The sequence below is a fragment of the Podarcis muralis genome, chromosome 5 (genome assembly GCF_964188315.1).
Source record: "Podarcis muralis chromosome 5, rPodMur119.hap1.1, whole genome shotgun sequence".
NCBI classification, from domain to species: domain Eukaryota; kingdom Metazoa; phylum Chordata; class Lepidosauria; order Squamata; family Lacertidae; genus Podarcis; species Podarcis muralis.
This window is the reverse complement of record NC_135659.1, coordinates 50,475,105-50,487,332: the sequence shown is the minus strand read 5'-3', so window position 1 is coordinate 50,487,332 and position 12,228 is coordinate 50,475,105. Positions and strand designations below refer to the sequence as shown.

At 41.1% G+C, this 12,228-nt stretch overlaps 1 protein-coding gene across 2 annotated transcripts in view; it reads right to left on the bottom strand.

The window, feature by feature from the left end:
- EIF2B3 (eukaryotic translation initiation factor 2B subunit gamma) overlaps window positions 1-12,228 on the bottom strand; it is a 79,288-nt gene that overhangs the window by 28,249 nt on the left and 38,811 nt on the right. For both annotated transcript variants that reach the window (XM_028733639.2, XM_028733638.2), the window contains exons 7-8: window positions 2,481-2,611; window positions 2,001-2,191 (exon numbers count right to left, since the gene is read on the bottom strand). In XM_028733639.2, coding sequence (XP_028589472.2) covers window positions 2,001-2,191; window positions 2,481-2,611 — 322 coding nt within the window. The remainder of the gene's footprint in view (window positions 1-2,000; window positions 2,192-2,480; window positions 2,612-12,228) is intronic.

Below are 12,228 nucleotides of genomic sequence, written 5' to 3'. Positions count from 1 at the left end.
ATAAAAAAGAATATACTGTGTGCACATCTGCACATGCATCTTCTTAATGGTGTGGCTTATGTATGGTGAAGCAGAAGCTAATCTTCTCTCCCTCCATGTGATGGAACAGGTATACATGTAGCCACTCCAAACCTAACTATGCAACATGCACACAAAGGGTGCGAAGAAAGCAGTAATATGCAAAGCAGGCTTAAGAGAATAATGCTGCAGGTAAAGACTCTGCTTTCTGAAAAAAATTCTGACTTTGGCATAATTTTTATTGTACCAGTGGACTAAATATGCTCACAAACAAATGAGTGAATGAATTCTGAATGCAACTCCACAAATTAAAGCAGAAAAAGTGGGACGGGATGTGTGTGCAGATCGAACAAATACAGATTTTTTTTAAAAGGAGCACCTCGAACCAAAAAATGAAAAAACAAAATCAGAATGTTAGAAACAACACTCCCTTTTAAGGACTCCTCATTGACTTTTGCTGTGATGTTTTCCCTCGGCATAGTTTCCTTAATAATGTTACCATCCTGGAAAGTTAAACATTCAAGGAAACTCTTCTCTGACCATCGAGACCCCTGTGAAGATTTGCACATTAGTTGGGATTACCACCCAGGTGCAAACACATTTTCAGTCCTGACCCCAAATGCTTCAACTGTTTAGATATCTTAAAGGCAGGGTGGGGGGAGGGTTAGAGGCAACCCACACAGTTTCTGGATGAATTCAACTTTGTGGCTTCTTACACAGGCTGACAGCAAGTAGTGGCCCCCTTAGCCATACTGCTCAAAATTAGCAATGGTAGCAGCAGTGCTCTCTCTCTCTCTCTCTCTCTCTCGCCCCTGCCATAAAATGGCTGCCATCCCGGCTATGCCACAGCACAGGTCCCATTCATCTCAAATGGCAGAACAGCTTACTGTCCAATGCCTGGGGCTCCTCCAGATGACCTGTTTATTAAGCATTTATCCTGATTTCTTTCTACAAAATTTACATAGATGTATTACTATACCTGCTTTTTATTGAGCATTTGTACAGTTTTGTTTGCAGGGATATTACATGGCAATGAGAATTCAGGGTGGTCTTCCTACCAATACACCCATATCCCACACTTTAGGATGCATTTCCCTGTCACTTTCCTAACTGCAAGAACTCTCTCTGTGTGTTGTTTTTTTAAGTGGATTTGTTGTGCCAGAGCATTTTAATCTATTTTGATTGTACAAACCTAAATGCCCTCAAAATGGTGGCAATCTGGAGAATGCAATGGTATCCCTTAAAAGTGTGAGCAGTCTTTGGCCACTCAGTCTCCTTCCTCTAAGTGATGCAGCCAAGATGCAGAAACTTCACACCTTACCCTTCCTCTAAGAGCCAGTGTGGTGTAGTGTTTAAGAGCGGTAGACTCGTAATCTGGGGAACCGGGTTTGTGTCTCCGCTCTTCCACATGCAGCTGCTGGCTGACCTTGGGCTAGTCACACTTCTCTGAAGTCTCTCAGCCTTACTCACCTCAGAGTGTTTGTTGTGGGGGAGGAAGGGAAAGGAGAATGTTAGCCGCTTTGAGACTCCTTCGGGTAGTGATAAAGCGGGATATCAAATCCAAACTCTTCTACTCTTCTTCTACCCATCAACAAAATCCTGTAGCATTTTTGCCACAGCTACACACAGTATTGGAAATTTTACTACGTATTTTGTGTTTTTTATATTGTAATATTATATTGCAAACTACCCTGAGACCTACAGACAAAGGGTGATCAAACAAACAAACAAACAAACAAACAAACAAACAAACAAACAAACCCATACAGTTTAGATTTCTAACAGATAAGCACAGGGTGCCCGACAAAAGAACACAGTAAAAAATAAATTCCCTAAGTTTGTGTATTTATGATCACAGGACACCAGTCTATATTGGACTGTTGCAAACATGTACACACCTCCATCTTCCACAAGTCATGCAACATCTCAAAATTGTCCCAGTAGACAGATAAGCATGCAGATGTGGTTTGTTTTTGTTTTACCTGTCTGTTAGCTTCAATGTAAAGCCCAAGAGTGTTTACTCGGTAGCACAGCCCATCTTTCATTATGTGAACATAACAACGAACTTTCCCTTCATGGAATGCTTCCTTCATATCTCCTCTCCGATTGTTCCAACAAAGGTTGTCTGTGCCCAATTCAAACAGGCTATCCTCCTTCAAGAAGCTATAGATGTCTGTACAATATGCAAAAGCCATAAAAACGAGATTTCAGTGAACATCACATAATATTTTGAAACCATTACTTGGGAAAGCATACAGCACATCTTCACATGCATGTTTCTGTGTGCTGTACAAAATGCCATCCACGAAAGTGGATGTGGCTCTCGCATGCATGCACACATGTACAGGATACTCAGCCCCCCATCAACTGATCTGTGCAATTCAGCTGAAGCAGGTGGGGTTGTCTATAATTAAGCAGTATATAAGCTGTCTACATACATACATACTCCTTTTTGAACTAACCTAGTGGTTTCTGGTCCTTTTTCCTTTGGTCATGCTCTTTGATGTTTTGTCCCTGTTGCAATGGTGCAGGAGAGGAAAACTGCTTCCTAACCAAGTATGGAATCAGCTCACTTCGGATTGATGTAAATGACCTAGGGGAAGTCAAAACAAAACAACATACAGATATTAAATATGGAAACACTTAGAAAAAAACAGGTTGCTTATTTATAACTGATATTCAGGTGGTTATCTTTGCATTTATGCCATTGGATTTGAAACCCGAGCAGAGCATTTGCAGAACCTTTAAACTGTGAGCAAGTAGACATGCACTTTGGTTTTGACTTCTGTACAGCACCGAGCACATATTAGATACTTTATATATAATACAGAAAGATGACACAAGCCAGTGAGCTGGTGCTCCTGTGTCCTTTCTCCTGAGACAGAGAGAACTAGATTTGGACAAGAACACTCTAGTGCTCATTACGTTCCACACAGCCTCCTTATACCAACCAACAAAGACGACACAGCGGGAGCAGGGAAAGAGAGTGGGTTAACCCCAGTATACTTGGCCAACTATAACTTGGACGGATGGCTTTAAAAGAGGATTAGACAAATTCACAGAGGACAAGGCTACCAATGGCCACTATACCTACGTTCTACCTCAGAGGCAGTAGGTCTCTGAATACCAGTTGCTGCAAATGGCAGGTGGGGAAGGCGCTCTTGCCCTCAGCTTCCGCTTGTGGGCTTCCCATAGCCATGAGGTTGGCCACTGTGAGAACAGAATGCTGGACTAGACAGGCCTTTGTTCTGGTCCAGGAGGCCCCTCTTATGTTATGTTATACTATACAGATGACCATTTGAAGAACACGGGGGGGGGGGTAAGATAAGCAAGTTGCTTTTCTTCTTTGAGGTCTCTGTGTAGCCTCACAAGTGGGCGAATGGTAAATAACTGGTTCAGATCAGCAGGTCTTGGGACCGAAACCCAAGTACTTACAATACCGTAGCTAGAGTAGGAGAAGCTGAAGCAGAGATGGGAGACTTTGCCAACATGTTACTGTGGCTGCTTCTGTCCATCAGAAATCTATTTATTTATTTGAACATTTTATATACTGCTTAACTACAATGATACTCTAAGCTATGCACAAGAAGCTCAATTTAAGGCAAATAAAAATCAAGTACGTGGATCAGAAGGGGCTTTGTCTCTTGGAAGTGCTTGGAAGTCTTCTTGGTGGCATGTTCAGTCTTAGGCAAGAGGTCTTAGTCATCAGAAGCCAATTGGACAGTGGGGTCAGAAGCAGGGTTGGAAGGTGCCAGAACAGAGACTGTTTATACTGCTTCCCTGGAAAGTCCCCCCACCAATTCAGCAGAGGAGGCCTTTACCAAAAGCATAAACTCTAAAATGATAATTTCCTTATCAACAGTGCTCAGTCTTGTGCTCCCCAACTAGACATATCAAGCAATAAACCTTGCCTGCTTCCACACATGAGGTACTTTTTAAACATTACCTACTGTGTCACAGGATGGGTGGTAAAATAAAATGATTTTTGCAAAATACAAATGGAGTCTAATCCAATTAACTGAAAATACTAAGAAAATGGAAGAAAAATGAGTAAAATCACTGAGCTCAGAGAGGACTCTCAGATAAAGTTCTCTGTTATGTTGCAATGATCAGAAAAGAACTGAGGAAGGCACCACTTTGCCCCTTGTGACAAATGCATGAAAGGCCTGGCTAAACTGTTGTTCTGTCCAGTTGTTCTTAGGCTGCAACTGTCCTCAGCCCCAGCCAGCATGACCAAAGGGTTAGGGATGATGGGAGCTGCAGTCCAGTAATATCTGGAGGACTACAGATTAGTCACTCCTGCTTTAGAAAGTTCCAGAGATGCTCTGAGAGGCACAAGCACTACAAGCCCTGTCCCACTCCACATTCACAACATAAAAGCATTAACCATATCAGTTTAAAAAAACAAACAAAAACCTGGGTAAAATTAGAATCTAAATAGTTATGTTCTGAAAATATTGTTGGTACTAAGCAGCTTTCACTCAGCAGGTGTTCCTTTTTGTAATCTTATCATGGTTTCAGACAAACAATTTAATGGTGAAAGGATTAAAACAATTTTTGTGGCATTATAGATTTCTCCTCTATGTTTGTAACTAGGACACCTGGGACTGATTTGCTGTCTCCTTGTATGTTCCAGCAGTGCTGACTTATTTGCCTCACGAAATGAGGATAAGAGGCTAACTCTGCTTGTTTAAAATTGCAAGCTCTTGGACCACACATGGTTCTTTCCTCAGGGAGGAAAAAAGGCATTGCTTCTAGGTTGGCACATAGCAAAGATGAAGATCATAGAAATAAATCACGGAGAGTGAGTTATTTCACATGTTGAATGGATTCTTAAAAGATGCAGTATATGCACTAAGAACAATCCTGTGGTAGTTGGTCTTCTCATAGTACCATATGTATGACACTTTCTCAAACATGGAAATTGTTTGTAGTGTTGGAAAATGTGTATAGTGTAATATATGAAGTGAAATGAGAGGGATGTGAACATCTCAGGTTCATACATCAGGAAGCCATGGTGGTATTTGCTTCCTGATGTGTACAAGCCACCCATCATATATTACAGGACACACATTTTTTCCTACTCAGAGATGATGTTTGAAAAGTAATATGCAAAATGGCCTTGAGACATAGAGGAGTTGGATTAGGTTTGAAGCCAGAGTTGATTTTTTCCATCTCTGACTTCCATGGGATATTTCAGCTTTCATCCCCAGACCTACTGTAAAGATTAAACCCAGCATTTTCCTGGCATTGGTACCACTGAGGTTTTCAACCAAAGTTTCATAATTGTACCCTATAAATTTTTAGGCACTGCTTGTGGAGCAATCTGAAGTATCTAAACATAATTATATTATTTTGTCATAATTTTAGCCTCCTCTGTGCATTGTATTTTGCAATCTGTCCTTAATGTGTAAAATAATGACAGAGCTTAAAGTGGCTATAATCAAGAACTAATGAATAACTTTTCATTCTTGAATCACAGCATCTCTCCCTGCTGTTTACAACCTGAGTGCACCATAGTTCCTCCCCCACTGCCTTGCCTTCTGCCATGCATGTGGGTATGCAGATGGGCAGTTTACTAGCTTAAAATGTTTACATGCAGCTGTGCCATTCAGCAATGATTTCCTGCTTGGGTTTTATGCTGAGTCCAAAACTGACAGTCCTGTGTTTCTCTCAGAGGCTGACCAGAGCATTTATGGGATCCATTACATATAAAATTGCTGCGTTTGGCAGAGGCCAACATTGTCTGATGCAATGTTGCCCAGCAGGGCATTAAAGAGATGGAAATGGGAAGATGGCAAAGCTTGTCTTAGGATGCTTCTACCTAGCATTATATTGCCCATTAAAAAATTAAAATAGGGGTGTATGTGATAAACAGCATGATCTCTAGCTTGGCACTATCAACCTGCTTCCTTATTACCACACATTTTGTAGGGGGAAAAAATAATCACATGTGAATGCTGGTCATTCGGTGCTGCTTAAGCAGGGTTTATTGTGGATTGTCCCAGGGTCTAATGCTTTTGGAAGGTATTGTTTTATTAGCAGAAAGGCAGTGAGCAATAAAGCCTTTGGAATTTTCTTTAAGGCTTTTGCCAACACTAGTGACGGCGTGAGAATCTTACATGGAAGTCTGCCAGCCAATGTGGCAAATTAATATGGAGCTGGAGCAAGAAGGAAGGAAAAGGCTGGAGGATTAACACTAACAGAGGCCAATCAGAAGGAAGATGGGAAGAGCCAAAGTAGCCCATCTTGATTCTTCAGGTAAGACAGAAGCAGCAGCTGCCTGCTCAGATTATAACATAGCTGCCATCTGCACTATACATTTAAAGCAGCATCATACGACTTAAAACAGTCATGGCTCCCCTTCAAGCATCTTGGGAACTGTAGTTAGTTGAAGATGCTGTGAGCTCTGATAACTGTAGCTCTTTGAAGGGAATAGCAGTCCTCTAACAATTCTCATCACTCTCTGCAGATGGGGCATAAGAACAGGCAAACTGATAAAACCCAGATATTTTCCCTCTTATCCTGAATCCTATAGCTTCCCCAAAGGCCTCCAAGTGATTGGATTGAATTGTACTGTCTGATCCACATACAGAAAATAATTCAGCCACAAGTTGGTGAAAGCTTGCAGTCATGGCAGCTGAAGCCTGCAGAAATCTGCAGGAGGAGGAATATAGTGAAGCAGAACAGAGGCAGGCCACTTACACACTGATGGCTGAAACAGGACTCCCTAGCAGCATAAAAATCTCATTTGAAAAATGTGGGGTTTGGCCTTATTGCCACGGACAAAGTCTCATGCAAAAGGTTAACTGAGTAAGAAAAACAAACTGCATGCAAAATCTGTTGATTTCTAAGACAAATCTAAAAGAATTCTGGGGTTGGCTTTTTATTTTGAGGGCTAATATTTTTAGGACAAGGGTAATGCACTTATGTCCACCAAATGAACATCTACACTTCATCGCACAGGAAGCTTCATGAATGTTTTCATGGAAGGGATGAAATTTCCATTATCCAAATAAAATATGTAAAATTAGCCACAGGCCTACAGCTTACAATATATTTATAAAATGTCCTTCATGCAGAGCAAGATTCCCGCCTCTGCAGAACAGGATCCCAAGAACTGGCGTTTAGCAAAACACACCCTAAATCCTGAAAAATATTTGACAACGCTGTTAGTAACAAAAACTGGCCCACTGTCATGCCAAAAAGCAACAAAACCAGCTACTCCAAAATCATGTCATACAGATAATTCTTGGATGGTCTCCTCTGCCTCCTCGTCCTCAAAATGGTGCTCTTTGGCCTGACCCCCGGCAGGGATGGACACAGCTATTGCTTATACTTCCTTGTACTGTTTCTTGCTTGCTTGAGATGTTTTTACTACAAGTGTCACTCCCATTTCACTGGCTGTCATTCATTTTTATTTTCTATGTTTAAAGTTAAACACCATAAAACAGTATTAATGAGTATTAGCATTTTAATAGCGCCTCGTGTGTTTTTTTAATACTGATCTGTGATGAAGTGTGAAATCTTTTATTGTTGCCGGCCCCCACCTGTGAAATCTGCTATCCTTTCTTTAGCACTGCTTACAGGGTGCGAGTGTTGCCCTCCTCATTAAGAAGAACAACACCATCACTTATTTTCTCAGGTATAATAGTAGTTACAAAGACCAAAGCAACAGAGCAGAATTGTTCCTTTAATTTCAGGGTCTCCCTGACTGATTGCTTCATTTGAAGGTTTGTTGAGACTGTAGGTAGGGTTTCTTAACATACTGAGGGATTAAGCCTAAACAATTATAAAGTTACTTCCCTGGAGCTTTGGAAAAGAGCTCTTTGGTTCTTGGCTCAGTTCCTCTGTTGCCTCCCTCCCACTTTTTAGTATCTTTCTACTATTAATATCTGCCACTGCTTTGCCTTCGCCTCTCAAGCCAGCTGCACCTCCTATGGGAAGTTCACCTGACACTTCTAGAGAGCTGTGACTTGATATTGCTCTGGTCTGTCTTTTACACCACCATCTGGTAATATCTGGCTAGAATTTAAGTAGAGATTTGGCTAGGTTTCCTACCTCTATTATGACCAGGAAATTCATATTGATCTTAATAGGAATAGACCAGTGTTACACCTATAGCAGTATGGGTTTCTAACCGACAGATGCTTGTCAGTTAAGTATTAATCCCGCCAATTCAGTCCTGATGAGTTTTGCAGATTCAAAAAAATAAGAAAGATGTAAGTGGGGGCAGAGGAAGGGAGGGAGGGACAAAAAAGTAAAGAGGATAGAAGAAAGAGAAAAGTTAATTATGAACCCTGTTGGTACATAGTTCATGGTTCTCATCGTTTTAAGGGATAAAGCCAAATAACGTTTAAAAATGCCGTGTAAACCAGGCGCACTCTTGTTGGATCTCAACATTATTTTCTCCTGATCCTTTGATGGAGATTAAAAATTTCCATGTGAATACAAATAATGAAACAACAGTTACTTGGAGGTTTCCCCCCAGCTCTCTATTTCTCCAAACTAGAGCAACCAGTCACAATTCCCCTCCCCCCCTCAATCCCCACTGCTTTAAAGAGAAAAAAAAGTCAACTCACTTTGAAGAAAAAAGACAAAACAATGCCAAGAACAGGGGGATTAGGGAAATGATATTTATATCATGGACCAAATTAAAATGTCAATGCAGGAGGCGGGCAAACAGCCCCTACCATATATACACACCAAACATGTCTCTTCAAGGAAAGGGAAAAGAGATTTGAAAAGAGTTAATGCAGCCCCCAGTTAATACCACCTGCTTCAGACTCAGCACTCCTTAAAAGACAGGGTTTGGGTTGATTTCCCACAATATGGCTTTAGTGAGCACAATGGAAGAAGCCATTATTAGCTTCTTCTTTTTTTAACTTTCTTTACTAAGTCCCGTCTTTAAAACTTAGGAATTTCAGAGACATGCTAAGAATGCAGTGCTAGCAGATGTGCGTTATATGCAACAGTAGGGAAAATAAACAGGCATACATTTTTTGGCCTGGACTGTGTGTACATCATTTTGCCTCATGTCTTTCCATGCTCACAGCTCTTGTTTGATCTACTGGAAAAAATGGCATCCACAAGTGTGGAGATTGCACTACTTTTCCATTCTACTGAAAAAAAAGTCACTCTGCAGTCTGAGAATAGATGGAAGAACCTCAAAGAAAATACAGGATGACAATGATGGATGGTGGTGCCATGAGGGTGTTTCATAAAAACAGTGAAGAAAGCATGGCAATTCCACAGTATATGTCTACTGTAGAAGCACTGGATAAAATCTATTATTTCCCTCATGCAGTGCTTATATTGCCACTGAAAGTGTCACATGGCTGCGGTTACAAAATAATACGTTCATCTACTGTTGTGTACCCGTTATATTACTAGTGATGAGAATCTAAGTCCAAGGACACAGATCAGTTTGATGACTTCAGGGTCTCCATACAGTCTGACAGTTCAATGCCATTGAATTTTATAACACAGAACAGGTACAGACCTTAAGTGGGACTATAAAGCCATGTTCAGAGATGTACCATATCTTGGAGTTAGTTATTCCAGACTCCCGTTCCCAACTATTCATTGTTTCTGGTAACAAATTCAAAAAACTAAACAATAATCTCACTTAAATCAAACTAAGGTGCTTCTTAATATACCCCAATGTATGCAAAAATGTCCAAAGGTACTCAAGAAGGTGGCACAGCCCCAGGAATGCTTGGATAAAACATTATTTGGAGCCAAACTGGCTTCAGACTGGTTTGGGGCCTGAAACTGACTCAGTTGCTCTGGTTGACCATTGTCGGGAGAGAGACAGGGTGTGTGTGACCTTGTTGATTCTCCTTGACCTTTCAGCAGCTTTTGATACCATTGACCATGGTATCCTCCTAGACCACTTGCAGAATTTGGAAGTTGGGAGCACTGTTTCATGGTGGTTCTGCTCTTATCTCTGAAAGCAATTCTAGATTCAACACTGGATGACTTCTGTTTGGTTCCATGGAAGTTCTTCTGTGGTTGCCCAACAGGATTTGATCTTGTTGCCCAAGCTATTTAACAGCTATATGATGGAGTCATTAGAGGATCTGGGATGAGGTGCCATCACTATATTGATGACATCCAGTTCTCTCTGTTCCATCAGTGTCAGGAGATGAAGTCCAGATATTGAAGCTGTGCTTAGAGGCAGTAATAAGCAGCATGTGGACCAAAAAACTGAAGCTAAATCCAGGTAAGATGGAGGTGCTGTTTGCAAGTAGTTCCCAGGTCTGGGACCAACAGCCTCTTCTGGATGGGGTTGCTCATATTTTAATATATCAAGAAATCAAAGGATTCGCATACAGTTCTATGATTCAAAATACTCAATATACCTACAACACTCTGAAATGACAGTTACAAAGACTGTTAAAATCTGACAGTGTGCACATCTGAAAGCTACAAATACAACTGAGACCAGCTAGGAAACATAGGCACCAAAGAAATCTAAGTAGCGCTGAGCAGAGAAAAAGCTTCCTATGGAAGAGGTGGTGACTTCAGTGCCCTCAAAGTTTCATTCCCTTTCAGGTACTCTGTCCTCCCCTACTGCAGGACCACTCCCAACTCTGTAAATCTTCAGATTTAAGAATTATTGAGATAAAATAAATGGTACTGTTTAAAATGTAGGCAAGTGTGAAGCAGTGGTGTCCTCATAAGTAGGAAGGAAAAACAACAACCACATATCCTTAATTGCACATTTACTTAACAGACAAAACTTCATATTCCACATTATAAATAATTAGGACATACATTTTGTTTGCATTTTGATTACTAGAAATATTGAAATTTGCTCAGTTTCTTCTGAACAAATTTGTTTCTTTATGCATTTTAATCACAAGGAAAGTATTCATTATACAACCTGATTTTTACAGGGCAAAAAAATACATTCCAGCCATACGGCTGACGTGTTCTCTATTAGGTGTCCACAGAGCAAGCTCTGTTTTGCAGCCATCTTTTCGGCATGCGAGAAGAGAGAGAAAGAGAGAGAGAAAGCATGCATTAAGCCAGGAGTTTGGCTCTGCCAGACCTCCCTCACAGTCTGTAGGCCTTGCCAGGAAACACAGGTGACAGTGTGAATGATAAAAAGGCATTGAGAAGGGAAAGCAAAGCTATGGGCTGGTTTAGTCTGGGCAGCATCTTAATGTAAACCTGCGGGGGCCTCTGTGTACAACATACCACAAAGCAAATCAAGCAGAAGCGTATGGACAAAATATACCCTCATCAACTGAAGCAGAGCTTCCAGAGCTTCCCACCCCCTGGTAATCTCAGTATTCTTCATAGGAGGTACAGGACACATTTCAACTTTTCCCTCGCGGGAAGAATTTCAAACTGTAGTTGAGGTTGGAGAAGTGATCTTTTCTGGAACACTTTTCCAGAGAAAGGCAGGTCTGGAAGGCTGGCTGAAGGAAGAGGAAGGGGAACTTCAGAGGAAGTGGTTTATCAAAATGCAGGGTTTTTCAACCATTTATAGTTGTTTTTTAAATTCCTGTTTTTCAGAGGCACTAAAGGTGACAATTTAGCTAGTCTGAATACAAGCCAGCTAAGAGCTTCAGCTGGAATGTAACGAGCTTTTCAGCAGAGCACAGTAACCACGTTACTCAGCAAACTGCTCCATGCATAGCTGTTGAATCTCACTAAGGACAAAAAATTAAAAATTTGACAAAATAAGACAAAACTAATTCATCCGCTTTAAATTCTAGTTTGGTTTATTTAAGAATATATATAGGAAGGTAGGTTACTCAAGAGGAAGTTGTCCTCAAATCTTCCTTTTGTGATAGGTGCCTGATTCTATTTTGCTCTCCTTCTTGTCTAGTCAATGCATGCCTCCCCCCCCCCCCCCCGAATCAGGCTCAAAGGTTCATTTTACTAAATAATTGTCTACCTTAGCTGTGGAGTAGATGAGTGCCAGCATGGTATAATGGGCTCGGACCTTGAGCCAGTCACTATCTAATGGTCTTGCTTACCTTACAGGGTTACTGGGATGATAAAATTGGGAAGAACTGTATCCAGCACTCTGAGCTCCCTGGAGGCAGGTGGTGGGAGAGGTTAACTGTAACAATGTATGAAAACCAACCAACGCAGGTTGAATCTAGATAAATGGCAACTGCTTGATCTGGTGATATAGGAAGGTGTGGAACTTCCTGCTATAGATGATATCCAGCCCCCCCTGGTCCTGTTCTG